Source organism: Palaemon carinicauda, chromosome 14 (genome assembly GCF_036898095.1).
Source record: "Palaemon carinicauda isolate YSFRI2023 chromosome 14, ASM3689809v2, whole genome shotgun sequence".
Classification (NCBI taxonomy): Eukaryota; Metazoa; Arthropoda; class Malacostraca; order Decapoda; family Palaemonidae; genus Palaemon; species Palaemon carinicauda.
Genome location: NC_090738.1, coordinates 3,669,365 through 3,691,034, shown reverse-complemented (window position 1 = coordinate 3,691,034; position 21,670 = coordinate 3,669,365). Strand labels below are relative to the sequence as shown.

Sequence of the window (21,670 nt, the reverse complement as noted above, 5' to 3'; positions counted from 1 at the left end):
CCATAAAATGAGCTCCTCTCCTATAGATATAAGTATTTTATGTAAATTACGTAAGACTTTCGTTGTGAATTTCGTTGTATTTTTTTATTCAAGTTAACATATGTAAATATACGTATTTTTTAAGAATTAACTTTTTATTTCACACGTATGGTTGCTACGAAATCTTAGTCTATTTGAAAGTGTTGCAGGAACAAGGCAGGGCCGGATCAAGGGAGGAGGGTGGGGGCAGGGGGCCATGGCCCAGGGTCACCCACCAAGAGGGGGCCTCCCACCAATATAAACAATAAATTTTGATTTAAGAAGATTAGTATCGTAGTCATAACTAAACGAGTGTCAGTATGATGCAGTCAAGTTCCTGCAAGTTTTCCTTTCTTTTGTTACCAGGCAATTTGGTCCATTTTCTTTTGCGACAATAAGTGAAAATTGGTCCAGCTGTGCAGTGTTGCCAGATTGCCAGAAAAATTTTGATTTTTCCAGATTTTTGGAATTTCATCCAGATTTCCAGACCCTTTAATGAAATTTCCAGATTTTTTTTTAATTCAGCAAGAAGTTTATCCACATATCCAGACTTGAGAGAGAGAGAGAGAGAGAGAGAGAGAGAGAGAGAGAGAGAGAGAGAGAGAGAGAGAGAGAGAGATATGCAACAAACCATAATGACCATCTGGCAACCCTGGATATTAGTGGCACTTTGAGCGTACTGTGATCCATCACGGCTGAGTTTTGGCGTGAGTTTTGTTGTTATTTGACGTATTTAATGTAATTCTAGGCCTCCTATCAATAGTATCCTATGTTCATGAATAAGCCAGGCGTTCGTTGGTGAGGTACTGAGTACCGAAATATGTTGTGTTGTGATGAATCAGATTGGTAAAATAGTTTTCCATCCCCAAGAACGTTTGTTTTGGTTCATATTTATGTAAAGCAATGGGAAAATCCATGGTCTGGAGACTCTAGAGTATATTCAGTGTTTTGGATTGCATGACTGTGCATTTTTTACATATTGATGCACCAATTATTGAGGTGCAAGGCGAGTGGATGTTCACAGAGTGTGTGTTCCTTTTCGTATTTTATTTTTTCTTCTGACATTTTTTAGAGTTATTCACTATTTAGGTACATTTTAGTTTAATCAGGCATTCCAAACCTATTACTAGCCAAAGAGTCATAAGGGGCAAGGAGCTTGAAGGAAAGATGAGGAAAGAGACACAAACGAATTAGGATATTTACGAAATGTTGAGAAATTATGAAAGTTTTCTTTTCCTTTATTATTGTTACTGATACAGGCAATAGGTAATCAATATATTACTGGAACTTTCGAAATACTTTTGTTAATTTGGTTAAATTTTCAATTTTTTGGTGAGTGTGGTCATTTCGTGTATTTTCAGATTACGATTTACTAACATATAGAGCCATGGACAATCGAGAAGGAGACAGACATAGGCACCGCAAAAGAAATTGGGAGTCTGGGACTTCAAAAAGATGTAAAGCAAAGGAAGCAATAACAAAATCAGAAGAAGAAATGTAAGGATTTAAAAATTGGACCAGTTCTTCACTGTTCAACATCCACCAAGACAAATGTCAGGAAAGAGTAATGAGCTTACAGAACCTGATCAAGCTGGAGAAATGGTTAAACAAGCCACTGATCCTGACAAGGAAAAGGCAGAAATAGTAATGGATCCATCTGGAGAAGATAAAGAAATGGAGGCTGATAGTGACACACCTCTTTCAGAAGCTGAAGTTGAGGGCCCACCAGGGGGCAATGACATTGTACTTTGGCCATCCATTATTTCTGAGCAGATGTATGAATACTGGCTGAAAAGGAGAGTATCAACAGTTAAGCACTGTGATGAAAGATTGTTCTCAACACATTCAAAGCAGCAAACTAGAAAGGATGGTAATCAAAGAATGTGTATACTTGGGCTCTTCCGCTGTCAAAATCATAATGGGGAAGTCATAATAAGAAACTGGTTATGCTTCTCTCCCTCACAGGGATGTGTTTACTGTTTTACGTGCAAAAATCTGAGTTTTCTCTGCTCTCATCCACTGGATTCTGTGATTGGAAACATTCACACGAACGTCTAAGAAATCATGAGCAGTCAGCAAGACATATAAAGGCTACAGTTGCTTTCAATAGGAGGCTAAAAGTAATTGGACGTGTGGATATAGAGCTGACACAACAGATTGAACACCTTGAACAGTATTGGAGATTGGTGTTGAAACAAGTAGTTAGTGTTATTCACTTCATTGCTGAGCGGGGCATAGCATTTCGAGGAGACAATGAGTTGGTTGGTTTACCTAGAAATGGAAACTTTCTAGGTATTCTTGAACTTATTGCCCAGTATGATGACTTTCTCGCTCAGCATATCAAAACTGAAGCTAATCGTGGGAAGGGTCACACAAACTATTTGTCATCTACAATATTGGAAGAGGTTATCAGCATAATGGGTGAACAACTCCTCAGAGAAATTTTTTCCAAAGTTAAGAAGTCAAAATACTATTCAATGTCTTTGGACTCTACACCTTATGCAGCCCATGTTGATCAACTGACCCATGCATTGAGGTACATGGAGAAAGATAGCCTTGTGGAACGCTTTGTAACCTTTATGACAAACAAGGGGCATGGTGCTGAAGATATGTTCAATGCTTTGATGGAATTTTTAAACACACATGACCTGGCGCTTGGAAAATGCCGTGGACATAGTTATGACAGTGCATCAGCAATGAGTGGTAGGTACAATGGTCTTCAAGCCAAAGTGAGAGAGAAGAACAATCTTGCATCCTGGATTCCTTGTACAGCACATTCTCTTAACCTGGTTGGTAAAAATGCTGTAGAATGCTGCTCAAGTGCTGTACATTTCTTTGACTTCCTTGAAAAGCTGTTTGTCTTCTCTACAATTTCAACCCATCGGTATCAACTTCTGGATGAGGCTTTAAAAAAAAAGTGATTCATCATTGACCCTCAAATGTGTCACAACAATACACTGGTCCTGCAGAGCTGATGCAACTAGAGCTCTTATGCATAATTATGAGCAGATTAAGGAGCTACTTAAACATATTGTCGATGTCATTGAAGAAAAAAGGAGTGTACGCTGTGAAGCAGAAGGACTGTTAAAACAGGTGAATCAGCTTGAAACAGGAATTTACACCACGCTCTGGAATGATATTCTGCAAAGAACAGATGCAACTAATAAAACTCTACAAAATGCAAAACTTGATCTAAATACTGCTGTGGCATCACTGACTAGCTTAAAGGAATATATTGCATCAAAGCATGACTCCTTCCACACTTATGAAAAAGAAGGTGAACTGCTGTCTCAGTCTGGATCAGCTTATAAGGCTATAAATTTCGGCAGAAGCGCCGCAATGTGCGTCTTAACCCACTGGATTATGGGCATGCAGAAGAAGTGCAACTCAGTACTTCTGAAAAATAAAGAACACAAACTTTCTTGCCTATCATTGATCAGTTTATATCTTCTCTCGGTCAACGTCTGGAAGCATACAAACAGATATCAAGTAAATTTAGTATTTTTAGACATCTACAAAGGCTTTCTTCAGATGAACTTTGCAACTCAGCAGAGCAACTCATCAGATCATATCCAGATGACTTGGATATAACATTTAAGGAGGAACTGTGCCAGTTTGTCACATTTGCTAATATATTCACAGATGAGGAGCCAACAGATATCAGCACTGAGCTTTTCCTTTATAGACTTGTATTGGACAAGGGTGTACAGGACTCTTTCCCACACATAGGGATAAACAAATATATCTTGCCCCAATGGTGACAAACTGTAGTGGGAGCACTCTTTCTCAAAGCTAAAGTTCATTGAAAACAGGTTACGGACATCTATGACACAGAAACATCTGGTAAATCTGACTATGATGAGCCTCGAGTCAGACATCTTGTGTGAACTGGACTCCAACGAGATCATTAGTGAATTTGCAATGAAAAAATCAAGAAAAGTGCCAAGAAAGTAAGTCTGACTTTACATGTAACTCCATATGAAAGAATGAGCTATTATGTTATGTGACCGTTACATTATATTCATATGAATAACTGTAATTGCATGAGTAAAAAAAAAAAAAAGATATAGTAAGAACAACTTATGCTTATTTTGTTTTGAAGTTATGCATATTGATAATCGAAAGAATAGTCCCATTGTATTTAATTTTGAATTTATGCATAGTGATAATCGGAAGAATAGTCCCATTGTATTTTATTTTGAATTGATGCATATCCATAATCGGAAAAATAGTCCATTGTATATTTTGAATTTATGCATATTGATAATCGAAAGAATAGTCTCATTGTATTTTATTTTGAATTTATGCATATTCATAATCGGAAGAATAGTCCCGTTGTATTTTATTTTGAATTTATGCATATTGATGATCGCAAGAATAGTCCCAATGTATTTTCTTTTGAATTTATGCATATTCATAATCGGATGAATAGTCCCATTTTATTTTATTTTGAATTTAGGCATATTCATAATTGGAAGAATAGTCCAGTTGTATTTTATTTTGAATTTATGCATACTGATAATCGAAAGAATAGTCTCGTATTTGATTTTTAATTTATGCATAGTGATAATCGGAAGAATAGTCCCATTGTATTTTATTTTGAATTTAGGCATATTCATAATCGGATGAATAGTCCCATTTTATTTTATTTTTAATCTATGCATATTCATGATTGGAAGAATAGTCCCATTGTATTTTATTTTGAATTTATGCATAGTGATAATCGGAGGAATAGTCCCATTGTATTTTATTTTTAATTTATGCATATTCATGATCGGAAGAATAGTCCCATTGTATTTTATTTTGAATTTATGCATAGTGATAATCGAAAGAATAGTCCCGTTGTATTTTATTTTGAATTGATGCATATTCATAATCGGAAGAATAGTCCCATTGTGGTGTTTCCTAAATAAAACCAACCTAATTAGTATTGCTCTATTTTGGCCATTAGATTGATTAGACTATAGTTTGTGGTGTATGTGTAATAAATGAAATAGTTTGTTATTACATGTTTAAAACACATGACGTAATGTGTCATTTTGGATGAAGATGCTAGCGTGAGACTTGCTGTAGTCATATAAAATCATAAACAGGATGCACTATGCAGCCTCGGCAATGTAACATTTTTCTGAAACGTCAACACCAATGCATACTGTGTGAAAGATTGTGTCGTCACCGGATGCAGGTGTCTTCCGAGAAAGAATGTAAAAGTTTCCATGTTGTGTTTAAAATGCTAAGACAACTAAGCATACGATATCTGTGATATCGATAATTTAAGCAGTTCATATATATACTTCACCTGAATTGGTCATCTGACCAAACCAGCTCCACTCCTATGATGGAGATGTTTAACTCTGTTGTTTTTAGAGAATAAATACTTTTTAAAGATACTAAGATGAACTTCATTATCAAGACTTAACATCTTAAACAACACATACTCAATGTGTGCTTATAAAAGTAGCACACTAATAAATGGTGGCAGCGGTTAAACTCTACGAATCAGAGAAAGATCTTCAAGTAATTATAATAATAAACTCTAAGAATTAGAGGAAGATCTTCAAGACATAAAAATAAAGCTGTAAAAACCTAAAAACCAGAGAAAGATGTTAAAGAACTCAACGTTAATGTATCTACAATTTTGACTAAGTAACATAGTCCATCGAAATCTATAACATTTAATGAATGTTATACATACAAACTGATGAACTGGATCTTCAATCAACATCCTAGGAAACCCAAGGACTGACGTTCAACGCTTACAAAACATATCCAGGAAGCACTACATTCAACGGAAACTCGAACGATACATCGCTAACAAAACATCAAGAGAGAGAGAGAGGATGTGACGACATCACACAGAACCATATATAAGCTAAGTACAAATTTTTAAATTCATTCCAGTTTGGGCAGTGAAGTATAGTTATCAGGAGTCGTTAGTCGATTATTACTGGGGTGAGTGGTTTGCTAATCTTTTATTTTCCTTTCATTAAAGGAAACTGTGTTCAACTCCGAATTCTCATCTAGAATTTTTTCTCTCTTTGTGCTAATTCCTTTTTTCTTTCAGAAATTTACAGGAAATATCTTTGTGTTCGGTTTTCTTTCAGAAATTCTCGGGAAATGTCCTGGGATTAGTAACATTGTTTGGGGAATTTTATTATACATATGCGTTTACGCAGTGGACGTCTGTATTCATATAGATATTTTGATAGAATTGCAAGGGGTCGAAGAGATAGGAAAAGAAATACAGCAGTCATGACTCCCCCTGTGAGCCCCACCCCTGGACCTAGTGGCGTAGGCCAGACTAATCCTCCCCCAATTGTGACGCTTGTAAATGCCAGGTCAGCAATCCTTCCTTTTCAGGGCCGAGTCAATGGGTTCTTGCCTCAAAATGTGGAGTCATGGATTTCATCCGTCGATGCCCATTTAAATGCCAAACAAATCGTAGACCCTTTTGTACAATTACAAGTAGCTAAAAGTTTTATAGATTTTTCTAAGGGGGATGCGAGTGCGTATTTAAGAGGTGTTTCATTTCAAGAAGCAGTTACCTGGGATGATTTCAAAGTTAGGTTACGCACGGTCTATGGGGGTGAAGAAGCCTTGGATGTAGTATTAACGTTAAGAAATACACTTAATCAAGCCACTATGAATCGGCTTAATGTTATTGAGAGAGCAGCTCTCATAGCTGATAGGCTTAATGAATATCAGGACATTTTAGGTAATTCCACTTGGGTTACTAGAGATAACGTCTCCGTGAAAGATTTTTTACGATTAATGTATTTAACTTGCATGACACTTATGTTGCCTGAAGCTTTAGTGCGGTGTTTTGATAAAAAGTTGACGCGTGCAAGTACGGAATTGGATGTATATAAACAGAAAAAAAAACACATGTCTAAGTGTCCAGATCTCATCCCGTGTTAACTCAAGTTTTTGCAAAGAATGAAACAAAGCCACAAACAGTGAACGTAGTTAATAATAGTCTAGTAGCGGGAATGACGTGTTATAATTGCAAACGTCAAGGTCACTTAAGCGCGGACTACAGAACGAAATTCTGCTCAATTCATAATAGTTCGACACATTCATACAATCAGTGTTACTCGCGTAAGACACAACAGAATCCCAGAAATACACAGTCACAGTCAATTCCACAGTCAGTTCCATATGGAAATAAAAAGAAAAATCCTCATTTTAACAATAAGAAGAAACAACCAAATGTCAATGCAGTTCAGAGTCCAAAGCAAACAAACACTTCTTCGAATATCGCTGAGCCTGGGTCGTCAAACCAGACCTCGCAAGGTCAGACTAATTTTTAGAATGTGCAGAGCAAAGCAAATACCACATAGTTAACTCCAGAGGGGAAGAGAGTGATGTTGGGTCAAGGTCATTCATGTCAACATCAATAGTATTGAATAATCAATTTAATGTCTTATCAGATAATTGTGAGACAATAGATTTTCCTATGAAACACACGGCCGAATTAAGTAAAACAGTGCATGCTCCCATAGATTTGCAACGAATTCATACGATAATAAGCCAAAATGAGTTACGACCAACCTTATATGCTGTAAATTTAGAACACAAATCCTTTACTTTATATTTTTACTCTGTTAGTCCGCGTAATATCATGGATTTGAAGACACATCATTTGTTGTTTTCGAACTTTCCGATTGAAAAATCCGGAGTTAGACTTTCGGGTATAGGAAATAATGAATTAAATGTCATAGGCATAACTCATGTTCAATTCAAAGTCGGTAAAAGCACGTTTGCCGATACATTTGTTGTTGTACAAAACATTGATATGTATCCAGCTGTAATTATAGGATACCCATCTATGGGAAATCAAAACATTATCTTAGCCCCTGCCAAGCACGGCGTGTATATCAAAGGGAAATTCTATAAGTCTTCTAATACCTTAAAATCAGTTTTGGATAAAAAGGAGACGACAAATGTAACCGTAACGTACGTTGAAGAACCAATAACTTGTCTCACTAATAAAGAAATAATATACACGACCCAGCAGAATTCTCGTTCACCCGTAATATCATCTTGCACGCAATCTATCGAGCCAAACGTACCTTCGAATTTAATAGTGCAAATAAAGAAAACATTACCGGGATCTGAAATATTAATCCTTTCCGACACTTTGAAAACTAACGGATTGTCTGTCACACAAGCTATTAATACAGTAGGCTCACATCAACAATGTAATATTGAAGTCTGTAATCATTTCAATAACACTTTAGTAATTCACAAAAATCAACATATCTTGGATGTAGAAGTTTATAAACATCGTATTCTTACCGTTGCTGAAATCAATCACTCTCAATCAGTTGCGGATGAATCCCTTTTGCGATCTATTAGAAATAAAATCAATAAAGACATTCAAGACGAAGAAATTCAGCAGAAAATTTTTGGACTTTTAACTAAATATCATGATGTTTTTTCCACTACGGATGGATCCTTAGGAAAAACAGATGTGATCGAGCATCAAATAAGGTTAAAGGACAAGCAGAAAATTATCTATGTACCCTCGTACAGACTCCCTATGAAATTCCAGAATGAAATAAATGATGAAGTAGGTAAAATGCTAGAAGAAGGAGTCATTAGGAAATCAAACAGCCCTTATAATTTTCCTTTAATAGTTGTACCGAAAAAAGATCGAACATGGCGTATCTGCGTCGACTTCCGTCGTCTAAACGAGGAGACGATCCCTGATCGATTCCCAGTGCCATGTACTGACGATATTTTGTCTTTGTTAGGTCAGAATAAATATTTTACCAGTTTGGACTTACTTAAAGGCTTTCACCAGATATCATTAGAAGAAGATAGTATCCCATACACAGCCTTCAGCACAGCCAGGGGACATTATGAATTTTTACGGATGCCTTTTGGTTTGCGTTGTGCTCCTATAACATTTACAAGAATGATTAACATAGTGTTTGGAGACTTGTTAGGGGATATATTGCATGCCTATATGGATGATCTTGTAATCTTTTCCAACACCTTAGAAGAACATCTACGTAAATTAGAACTAGTACTACAGAGATTAAGACAACATAACTTAAGGGTAAAGATTAGTAAGTGTGAATTTTTTAAAACAGAATTAGTATATTTGGTTTTCATGGTGTCAAGCCAAGGTCTTAAAGTAGTCCATGATAAGGTGTCGGCTATACGAAATTTTCCCATACCTACTAATGTTAAGGGAATACAGCAATTTCTGGGTTGTAGTGGATATTACAGGCGTTTTATACGCAACTATTCAATAATAGCCGCTCCTTTAACTGATCTTACGAAGAAGGGCGTAGATTTCATATGGTCTGAGCAACATCAACAGGCGTTTATTACCTTGAAAGATGAACTGTGTAGTTCTCCTATCTTAAAATTTCCTGACTTCGGTAAGGAATTCTTCATTGCAACAGACGCCTCAGACTTAGGAGTAGGAGGGGTATTGCTTCAGCAATATGATTAACAATTTTTCCCGATAGCTTTCTATTCTCGAAAATTGAGAACTTCCGAAAGTAAGTATGCAGTAATAGACAAGGAAGGGCTAGCTATTGTTAATTCACTAGTGCATTTTAAGTTCATAATTTACGGTTATCCCGTTAAGGTTCTTACTGACCATAAACCACTAACCGAGTTCTTTAAAGGCTTCAACCACAGCCCTAAACAAACTCGGTGGCATTTGATCATTCAAGATTTTGGCGCAAGAATCGGGTATTTACCTGGGAAAGCAAATATCATTGCGGATGCATTATCACGCAACCCCGTGTCATCTTGTACGGAGCCTTTAGCTGAATTAATAGATATATCAACATCCATGCCTATTGTTAAAACGATATCTGAACAAGAAGATTTAGGCTGGAGCGCTGAATTGTTACAGACTGAGCAAAGAAAAGATCAGAAAATAGAAACAATTATAAATGCTTTGAAAGGCAATCATAAGGAAAAGGGATATATAAAGTATAAGCAGCAGAATTATATAATCAAAGATAATATTCTGTGTAGGACTGTGACAAGGAAAACCCGCAATACACCACATGTAACTAACGACCAGGTAGTAGTACCAATCTCACTTATTTCCACTGTCCTGAATTGGTTGCATTCAAATCCATTACATGGACACCCGGGGTTCTCATTAATGTCACAGAAAGCCAAATCATTGTTTTATTGGCATACGATGCTTACAGATAAAAAAAGACACATAGCTAATTGTCGCACATGTCAGGAAAACAAAGGGCATACGAAAACACTTGTCAGCCTAGGGGCTTATCCTGTGCCCAATCAACCCTTTGAAAGAATACATTTAGATTTGTTAACAGGATTTTACGAGTCAGACAGAGGAAATAAGCACCTCTTAGTAATTATAGATGCTTTAACTCGATATACAGAACTAATAGTGCTTAAAACTAAAACTGCAATTGAATGCGCTAGGAAGTTTTACGAGTGTTACATTTGTAAACATGGAATTCCACACATGATAATCTCAGACTCGGGTGGTGAATTTAATAATTACTTTCTTACCTCATTATGTGAATTCCTTAGGATAAAGAAAACAAATACCATGATATATCACCCAGAGTCGAATGGGCTAGTGGAAAGAGCAAATAGGAAGATTTTAAATATATTAAGAGTAACACTAGGGGGATCACACCCCAACTGGGATATTGCAATACTGGCGGCACTGAGTACTCTGAATCATTCATATCATATATCAATTAAAATGTCACCGCATGAAGCATTGTATGGTACCCCAGTTAGAACGCCTTTCCATGTATTAACGCCTACAACTAATCTATCAAATCCTTTAAAAGAATGTATAAATGCAAGTATAAGTCGATATGATATCCTTCGAAAGAATTTAGAAGAATCACAAATCATAATGAAAAGGAATCGATGATAAAATAGCGAAGCCAACTAAAACATATACCGTGGGTGATAACGTTTATATACAAATCAATGTGCGTAAAGGACTCAATTATAAACTAACACCTAAGTTTGAAGGCCCATTTAACATTTTGGAAACATTAACGGCCAATAAGTTTAGAGTTCAAAACGTATCCCAACCCACGGATGAGAGAATAATACCATTGCTCACATAAGAAATTAAGAAAAAAAAAAAAAAAAGAAAAGAGAGGGAAAGAAGTGAGGGAAAAATTTTTTATTTTATGTGATTAAAAGTTTTCTTCTTAATACAGGAGTAATTACATATATTTTTCTCGTTACAGGTTTCCAAGATGAATTTTTTGTTGTTGGGAGTGATATTGTTCGCTCAGACATTTTTCTCGTGTGGGATGAGCTCTAAAACTAAAAGTATAGATTTTAAATATGGCACTATAGTTGAAAGACAAGAAGACGGTTTTATTACATCGAGCAACGTAGTTGTAGAAGTGAATATGCAAGCAATTTTTCTTCAAGAGAATGATGTCACTAGCTTAAGAACCGCCATTTCAAGATTTTCTGTCTCATTGGATGAGTTGCATAGAAGACATTTTCATTTGACTACAGGGAGTTTGCTTGGATCGACATTAAAAGTTGCAGAGATGCTATCTGATGACTTGAAAAATAAGACTTACGAGACCGGATCTTTGGCTTATGACCTTTTGATGTGGACTGTAGGACACGAACATAAAGAAAGACGAAATCCATTTATTTATGCTGCATTAAACATCTTTGGGTCTATTGCAAGTTTAGGTTTAGGAATTTCCAATCGTGTTAAGATTAGTAATCAAAATAAGAAAATTGAGTTCTTGACTCATGAAGATGAATTGATCATGTCAGAACTAAGGAATCAGTTAGCTTCAATCAATCAAATTATGGATTTAGTAAATGAACCTTCAAATAACATCATTCAGATTATGGAAGTACAGGATTTGTTGGCAACGTTAACGTATTATGATTCAAAGATAGATCACATACCTAACAGAATTGCATATTTCATTGAGAAATCCAAGGATTATGTAGAAGCTATCACGTTAGCAACTAAAGGTGTACTGTCGCCCCATTTGTTGCCTATAAATTACTTAAAGTTAATTCTGGAGAACGGAAGGGATAAACTAGGCTATGTTCCTTTGTTAGGCGAACGTAGGTTATAATTTTATTACAGCCTAATTACAGTAAGCGTTGATAATAACAAGATTAGGATTACGATTCCCTTTGATTCTTCTGATGCCTGGCAATCTTAGAGGATATCACCATTTCAGACTTTCATGACGAATCACTCAAATCCAGTAATATCCAGTTTGACAGGACACGTATTGATTTCCCCAGACAAGGAAACATATACGGTCATTAAAGACTTAAATCAATTAACTCACTGTTCAGACGCAATGGATAGAAAAATATGTGCAGCTGACTCATTTGAATTCCATAAAACTTAATGGATTCATGCGAGTTAGGTATAGTGCTAGAAGGTGCTCTCTCCCATACAAGTGAAAATTGTCTGGATAAGCTTTATCCCTTTGACAATAATGAGTTCAATTGCAGACTGAACAATGGCTCGTGGATACGATACGACAAGGACGGCTTCAATGTATCATGCCCTGATGGATCCACGTCATTCGCCCACATCTTTGTTGCAGCAGATGGTTGTATCGGGACTTCCCCTAATTCCATGGTGACCGGACTAAGGACACTCATCAGAGAACGAGCCTACTTCGCGAACTTCACTTGGACATCTACAATGCCAGCACTACCTCTCCCGTACAATCAACAGGTTGCCAAGCGGTTGATGAAATTGACCGAGATGGACCACCTGTCACCGACTTATAAGGAAATTCTTCACCCCATACTACTAGCAGGATTAGGCATCACGGTGATGATATTTATCGCCGTGAACATCCTTGTTTGGCGTAGGTTACGGTACAGCAGGAAGCTAAAACGGAACGTTTCGCCATGTCCAGACAAAACTCCTTATTTAATTCAGTTTAAAGCCGTTTGAAGTGGCCACCTCATTCACTAAAGGAGTAAAATGTTTTGGAAATTGAGTTTGTAGGAAAAGCTGTTAGTACGCTAGTAATATGTAATTGGGGAAATTTTTGAACTTTGCATTGTTAAAAATACATTTAAAAAACATTTAAAAAATATGATCATTTTTTCTCTCGGCATCTAATAAAATATATAAGCCGGAATGTTAAAAGAAAAGAGAAAAAATAAAAATAAAAATAACAGAATCTATGGGCATCTAATAAAATATATCAGCCCTATATATAAATATATATATATATATATATATATATATATATATATATATATATATATATATATATATATATATATATATATATATATATATGTGTGTGTGTGTACGAAACCGTGGTACGTGTACGTACCAGGAATTCGTGTTTGTGCACTAAAATTGAATCTTTACCAAGGTAACAAATATTTTTATTAGTTACCGTATTGTGTTAATCTATGTTTCTGACAAAGGTAACAATTATTCTTTAACAAGTTACCGAATCATATGTATATCAGTATTTTTTGGGGTACCATATAATCATTTGCTAGCAATGTACCATATATATGATCTATATTTATCATGCATTTTTTTTCTTTGCTTTGGTAATATCTTTTCATATGCATTATTGTTATTATTTTTTGATGTGCCTATTTGGACATTCGTCCTCATTTGCTTATGGCTAAAGTTAAACAAAGAATAATACATGTGTCCAGTCACACCTAGTAAACATGTTTTGGCTTGTTGTTAAATTTTTTTTTGAAAAAATTGAGATAGCTGGCCGAGCTAATGTAATAAATGAAATAGTTTGTTATTACATGTTTAAAACACATGACGTAATATGTCATTTTGGATGAAGATGCTAGCGTGAGATTTGCTGTAGTCATATAAAATCATAAACAGGATGCACTATGCAGCCTCGGCAATGTAACATTTTTCTGAAACGTCAACACCAATGCATACTGTGTGAAAGATTGTGTCGTCACCGGATGCAGGTGTCTTCGAGAAAGAATGTAAAAGTTTCCATGTTGTGTTTAAAATGCTAAGACAACTAAGCATACGATATCTGTGATATCGATAATTTAAGCAGTTCATATCTATACTTCACCTGAATTGGTCATCCGACCAAACCAGCTCCACTCCTATGATGGAGATGTTTAACTCTGTTGTTTTTAGAGAATAAATACTTTTTAAAGCTACTAAGATGAACTTCATTATCAAGACTTAACATCTTAAACAACACATACTCAATGTGTGCTTATAAAAGTAGCATACTAATATATGCAGTGGGAGTTGGAAAGGTGGCCTCCCACCAGAGTTGGCTTCAGGCCTCACACCAGCTTAATCCGCCCCTGGAACAAGGTTTTAGGTAATGTTCTTTTATATTTTATGAAGTATTACATCATGTTTGAAAGAGAATTTCAGAACATGTGCTTTGGGAGATTCTCTGCCACGTGCTTTCGAAACTTCGCAAAGAGGATGTTATCTTTTTTCTTATTTCGGGGACAATAGGTGGGCGGAGGTAGCTGGGAATTCGCCTCTTGGGTGTGTTGGTGTGCATCTGAGAGTTGCCTGAAACCCCCTGATTCGCCTCTTGACATTTTTATCTAGTTGGAAACTCGACGCCCTTAGGCATAGGTCACGCTTTAAGTTGGAACCTTCTGGAATTCACTAAATCTCGTGTAAAAGGTGACCAAGGTTAGGTTACCGTAGATCGAGATAGAACTGCAGCCTGAAAATAGCCTCCTTCCCCTCTCTCTCTCTCTCTCTCTCTCTCTCTCTCTCTCTCTCTCTCTCTCTCTCTCTCTCTCTCTCTCTCTGCACGTAGTCGAAAGTGTTCAGTGCATTTTAGTGTCTCATCTCTTAACATATCTTTAGTATTTCATGCTGTAAATAATTACTCTTATGATATACTGATAAGCGAGAGTAAGACTCAACGGCGATAGTTTTTAACACATTCCTGCTAAACCAGTAGAGATTTTATGGTAAACCATCCACGTATTTATAAATCATGGGGCTCATGATGGTGAAACATAATTAATCGAGAATCGTGTTAACAACTATGCAGATATCCAAACAACTGCATCTTTATTAACAAGCTGGAAAATATATTTCCTCGGTTAATGAAATGAGCCTATTCAGATGATAAACTTCTTTGTATTTTATCTAAAGAAATCGTAATAACTTTTGATGTAAAGCTATGGAATTATTAAGTTAATTTACAAATTATATTAGGCCAATGCTTCTATGCAATTCTTTCTGCTGCCATTCAATGTTGAGTTCTCGTTAACCCTTTTACCCCCAGGCTCTTTGGAAATTTCCAACCCTTAACAACCAAGGGGTTATTTTTTCCCCAGCACATTTTGCAGTATATTTTTTTTAAATTGCCCTAACAGCCTTAATTTTGGTCATAGAGAGGTCAGGTTGGTCTCATTCTCTTGGAAAATGCCTGATTTTTTTCAAAAAATTATCAAAAATAAGAAGAAAAAAAAATTCAATAGCATTATTTGCAAGGACGTACCGGTACGTCCATGGGGGTAAAGGGATGAGTTTTGTGAAATGTACCAGTACGTCCTTTGGGTGTAAAAGGGTTAACAAGCGTAGAACCGCCGCAGATGTTACTATGGGGAATTTTATTTTCATTTTTTATTTTACATAAAGATATATTGAATTAACAATGACCATTCGCTGTGGAAATACTTTTTGTGACTTTACAGTTAATCACCCAAATTATTATCATTATTATTATTATTATTATTATTATTATTATTTTTATTATTACTTGCTAAGTTACAACCCTAGTTAGAAAAGCAGGATGCTACATTATAGCCCAATGGCTCCAACAGGGAAAATAAGCTATATTTAATGAACAATTAAAATGGAATATCTTAAGAAGAGTAACAATGTTAATATAAATCTTTCATATATAAACTATAAAAATTTAGAAAAAAAACAAAAGGAGAAGAAATAAAATAGAATAGTGAGCATAAGTGTACCTGCAAGCAAAAGAACTCTAACGCAAGACACTGGAAGACCATGGTACGGAGGCTATGTCACTACCCAAGACTAGAAGACAATGGTTTGATTTTGGAGTGTCTTTCTCCTAGAAGACCTGCTTACAATAGCTAAAGAGTCTCTTCTAACCACCTTGAGCGAAGAAAAATTGTTTGGTAATTCAGTGTTGTCAGGTATATGCGGACAGAAAAGAATATGGAAAGAATAGGCCAGACTATTTGGTGTATGTGAAGGTAAAGGAAAAATGAGGTGTAACCAGAGAAAGGGATGCAATGTTAAGCCTACCTGACACTTGCGCGCATTTTTGCCACGCACTGGGGTTTTTCCCGCACTGTTCACGATTAGTTCACTCCAGTTCGCGCATCGTTCACGACAAGTTCATGCGACGTTCACGCCATGGCACGAATTGGCACGCCTAGTTCACGAGAAGTTCACGACACGTTCACGCGAGTTCGCGCATCATTCTGCATCGTTCACGCATCGTTCACGTCAGTTCACGCCGGTTCACGAATTGGCCACTCCATATAAAAACGGGGCTTCTCCAACCCGAGGACATTCTTGGATTGGCTTCGGAAGAGACAACAATGTTTTCTGTCAGAGACACCATTGCATTGAGGAGAAGAAACGTATCTTTTTCGTTTGTATTTTTTGTTGCCCTTTATTTTTGTTTCAATAAGAAAGCATTTGATTTACATATAAATAGCAGACATAAAATATGTACAAGTATTAAGAAAGCATTTTATTTTAACATTAAAAGCAGCAAACATGAAAAGTTTTTAGGCTGTTGATTTTAAGGTAATAGAGAAAAAAGTGTGTTGAAATAAGAAATCATTTTATTTTTACATTAAAACAGCAAACGGAAAAAATTTGTTTTGCTCTTCATTTTAAGGTAATAAAGAAAAATAAGTATGTTGATGAAATAAAACATCATTTTATTTTTACATTCAAACAGCAAACTTAAAAATTTCTTGGGTTTATTTTTCAGTTCATTTTTATTTCAAACAAAAGTTTTGGCTCTTGATTGGTAATAGAGGAAAATAAGTGTGTGCATGAAATAAGACATCATTTTATTTTTACATTCAAACAGCAAATATAAACAATTATTAGGTTTATATTTTTCTTTCCTTTTCATTAATTTTTTCGTTTCCTTTTTGTCTCTTCATTATAAAGTTATAGAAATAGTTTGAAATAAGATATCATTTTTTTTTCACATTAAAACAGCAAATATAAAAATTTATTAGGGTTATTTTTCTTTCCTTTTCATTAATTTTTTCGTTTCCTTTTTGTTTCTCTTCATTATAAAGTTCACGCCACTTTCCGCATCGTTCACTCCAGTTCACGCCAGTTCCCGCACTGTTCACTCCAGTTCACTCCAGTTAGCGCATCGTTCACGACTATTTAACGACTATTTTGTGCGTGCCAATGCGTGCCACAAACTTTAAACATTTCAAAGTTCTGGGCACGCATGGCACACACTGACACGCGAGTTCCAGCACTGTTCGCGACATTTTCACGACTCGTTCATGCGAGTTCGCGCATCAATGCGTGCCAGTGCGTGCCACGAATGCGTGCAAGTGTCAGTTACCCTTAATACTGCCTGGACAGTCCAAGGAGGCTGACAATAAAATATGCTACCTGGCAAACCTACGAGAGTTTCTCACGAAGTACGTGCGATGAATTTTGATATATATATATATATATATATATATATATATATATATATATATATATATATATATATATATACTGTATATGCATATATATAGATTATGTATATATTTTTACATATTTACACGAATATCATCTTATTTGTACATAATTACATTTATGGATATATACTGTACATACTCATATATATATATATATATATATATATATATATATATATATATATATATATATATATGTATATATATATATATATATATATATATATATATATATATATATATATATATGTGTGTGTGTGTGTGTGTGTGTGTGTCTGTATATGCATATATGCATATATATATATATATATATATATATATATATATATATATATATATATATATATATATATATATATATATATATATATATATATATACAGTATATATGTATATATATATATATATATATATATATATATACTCTTACAAAGATGATCTAGTGTATAGTAAATACCATAGTTTATTAAGGATTTTATTCATATCTTATATTGTTTTCATATATGCATTGAAGAGATGATACCCAGACCGTAAAATGAGCCCCTCTCATGTAGATATAAGTATTTTATGTTAAATTACATAAGACTTTCATCGTGAATTTCATTTGTATTTTTTTATTCAAGTTAATATATGTAAATCTATGTTGATTTTAAGAATTTTTTTTTTATTTCACGTATGTTTGGTATGAAGTCTTACGTAGTCTATTTGAGAGTTTTGTAGGATTCTTGTGAGATATGAATAAGGGCATAGGTAATGTTCTTTTATGTTTTATGATGTATTGCGTCATGTTTGAGAGAAAATGTTCAGTGACATGTGCTTTGGAAGATTCTCTACCACGTGCTTTAAAAACTTTGTGAAGGCCTGGTGAGAGGATGTTATCTTTTTATTATTTCGGGGACAAAGGGTAGGCGGAGCTAGCTGGGAGAGTCGTCTCACGAGTGTTGGTGTGCATCTGAGAGTTGCCTGAAAACCCCCTGATTAGCCTCTTGACATTTTTATCTAGTTGGAAACTCTGACGCCCATAGGGAAAAGCCCCCGCTTCTCAAACCCTTTGGAAACTTCTGAAAATAGCAGTTATGTTTCATATAAAAAGGTGACCAAGGTTAGGTTACCGGAGATCAAGAAAGAGATTATCAGGCTTAAGATTGACTTCCCCTCCCCCTCTCACACTCGCAATCCAGTGTATTGTTTGAAAGTGTTCAGTACATTTTAGTGTGTCCTCTCTTAAGTGACTCTGTGCCCCAAGACAAATCGTGTGTTGAAAATATATAGTGATTTTGAATTCATTATATTAGGGCAAGTGTTGGCAGTGTATAAGGTTTTTCGGTAATTGGCCCTATAGGAAGGTTTAGATTTTGTAAAGTGATCTAGTTATCTATTTTTCATTAAGTTTCAAACTTGAATATTGTCATTCAGTTTTAATTTCAAACTTTTGTATAATTTACATTGCATTATTTCTTTTCTTAGGCTAAGGTTTATTCAGATATAATAATTCAAGTAAAGTTATTATATAATTTCAGATCGTAAAATTTTTGTCTTATTCTAAGTTTTGTTCAGATTTAATTTTTTTTTTCCAGTGACTTATTTCGTTATGTAAATTCTTTTTAATGTGTTGTAATTTATATAGAATATATTTATTTTTGTAAAGAGTGTATTATTCCAATCATCATTATTTGTAACCAGATTCCACTCAATTTCTGTTAAGAACCACAGTGAGTTAAATGCATTTTAATAATACTCAAGAGTAATTACCCAGTTTAGCTTTGTGTGTACTTAAGAGACCTTTTGGATATTCAGTGTTTTAAATATTGCTGTCTGGGAGTTATTTAACGGTCTCAGAATTCGTGTATTAATGTTTTAAAGTGTAATAGTTTTAATGTAAAAGCAGACAAGGTAGTTTGGAATTCAAGAGGTTGATTAACTTACCAGTCGTAGTATATATAATATTATATGTTTGGTTCCCAGTCACGAGCCGTAGTATAAGATTTTTCAATGCCCAGACTTCGGAAGCCATATCATACAAAATATTTTGGTGCACAGACCCTTGGGATTGAGCAAGTCTGTTTTAAGCATTGGTGATAACAGGGCCATGTTTTGATTCAAGTACAGTGTTGATAGGATTTTGAGTATTGTTAGTATATCATTTTTTGGAGAGGCATTAATTACTGTAAAATTACAAGATGGCACAGTTTAATACCCAAGAGTTTTTGAATAACCCAAGTGCTCAGAAATAGTCAGAAGCTAATCTAACTAAAGCTCAGTGGCTCTCTATCTTAATGGCATGTGGTCGCCAGGCTACAAGTGGGATGATAAAGGCCCAAATTAAGTGTCTAGCTTTAGAAGCGTTGATAAACTCGGGAAAGTTGTCAGAAGAGAATATTGTGACAGCTCGTGATCTTTTGGAGGAAGCTGAGGAAGAATTTTTAGCAAAGCAAGGATCAGCTGACCTAGAAACTGAAGGGATAACAGCAGAAGGGGATGTAGAGGCTGAGATTCGATGTATTGCAGCTGAAGAGAATTTGATTAGGTTGAAGATGATGGCAGAACGAGAAGAAAGAGAGAGAAGATGGAAAGAAATGGAAGCAAGGCGAGAATAAGAAATAGAGAGAAGACGGAAAGAAATGGAAGCAAGGCTAGAAGAAGAAAGAGAGAGAGAAGACGGAAAGAAATGGAAGCAAGACGAGCAGAAGATGCATGACTTTTGAGGGAATTGGAACTGATGTATGCTCGTGCAAGGGTGGCAGCTCAGAAGTTTGATATGGCAAATGCACAGGTGTTGATCCTGAATTTTGCAGAAGAAGTTCCAGATGAGTTCTTGGATCATTTTGAAATGGTCGCGTTAATGATGGAATGGCCAGAAGATAAATGTTCTTTATTAGTGCAGATTGAACTCTTTGGGAAAGGCGGCAGTACTTATTTATCCTTATCTCAGGACCAGAGAAAGGAGTATCAAGAAGTAAAGAGGAGCGTGGCAGGTGTACCAGTTGACCCCTCAATATTATAAAGAAAATTTCCGAAATTTGTTGAAGGACGAGGAAATTACTTTCCTGGATTACACTTATCAGGTACGACGATGTTTTAAAAGATGGATAAAGGCTGCTAACGTAAAGGAGATGGCTGATTTGGAATAACTGATAATACTAGAGCAGTATCTACGAGGAATTCCTGAACATATTCAAACTTACTTGAGAGAGAGAGAGGTGAAGAAGCTTGATAAAGCGGCTTCCATGAGTGAAGATTATAATATTATCAGTCATAAATCTTCCTCGGGCACGAAGTTTCAACCGTCGTTCAGACCAAGTGTCAAGAATTCGCCAAACCACGGAAAGCAGATCAGAAATAACTACGGGAACAAGTTCAACAGTAACAACGGAAGTAGCACTGATACTGTCCCTAATTAGAATGCGATAGTACCACAGCAACAAATGTCGAATTGTCCTCCTTCAAGTATCGTTAAAGACGTGCAGAAGATTGATATTGTCTGTTTTAAGTGTGGCAAGAGAGGCCATATCAGTAATGAGTCTTGGTCAAACCAACCGAAAGCAGTCGCCCAAGTGATTAAAGAATAATTCGACTTCACAGAATGCGAAGACTAAGAAGCAATCGGGAAAGAACAGAGAGGAAAATGAACCAGCCACCGTTTACATGACGAACAGGACGAACCCAAACAACATGGATGCCTTTAAACCATATATTTATGAAGGTATGTTAGCAGCAATAGACGGGAGTGAGTGAACCCAGTCAGGATATTGCGTGATACAGGTTGTAACCACAGTATGGTGGTAAGGGGAGTACACCCGTTGGTGGAACAGTCTCTCACAGGGGACTCCATTATTTTGATGCGAATTGGTGAAAGGTATTTTGGACTTTGTGGTAAAGGATTCATTGGCTATCCAAGAAGTAGACGTCCTGCTGGGTAATGATGTTGGTGGAGCACTGTTTATTCCTTGTCACATTGTAACGGAGAAACCATTGAAGT

General features: G+C 35.6%; 1 protein-coding gene across 1 annotated transcript in view; it reads left to right on the top strand.

Annotated features, from left to right (window-relative positions):
• The window catches only part of LOC137653847 (uncharacterized), an 829,144-nt gene that overhangs the window by 734,180 nt on the left and 73,294 nt on the right, over window positions 1–21,670 (top strand). Inside the window, exons 74-79 of the mRNA XM_068387498.1 lie at window positions 1,540–1,888; window positions 1,984–2,872; window positions 2,988–3,359; window positions 3,539–3,722; window positions 19,986–20,218; window positions 20,428–20,647. Coding sequence (XP_068243599.1) covers window positions 1,540–1,888; window positions 1,984–2,872; window positions 2,988–3,359; window positions 3,539–3,722; window positions 19,986–20,218; window positions 20,428–20,647 — 2,247 coding nt within the window. The remainder of the gene's footprint in view (window positions 1–1,539; window positions 1,889–1,983; window positions 2,873–2,987; window positions 3,360–3,538; window positions 3,723–19,985; window positions 20,219–20,427; window positions 20,648–21,670) is intronic.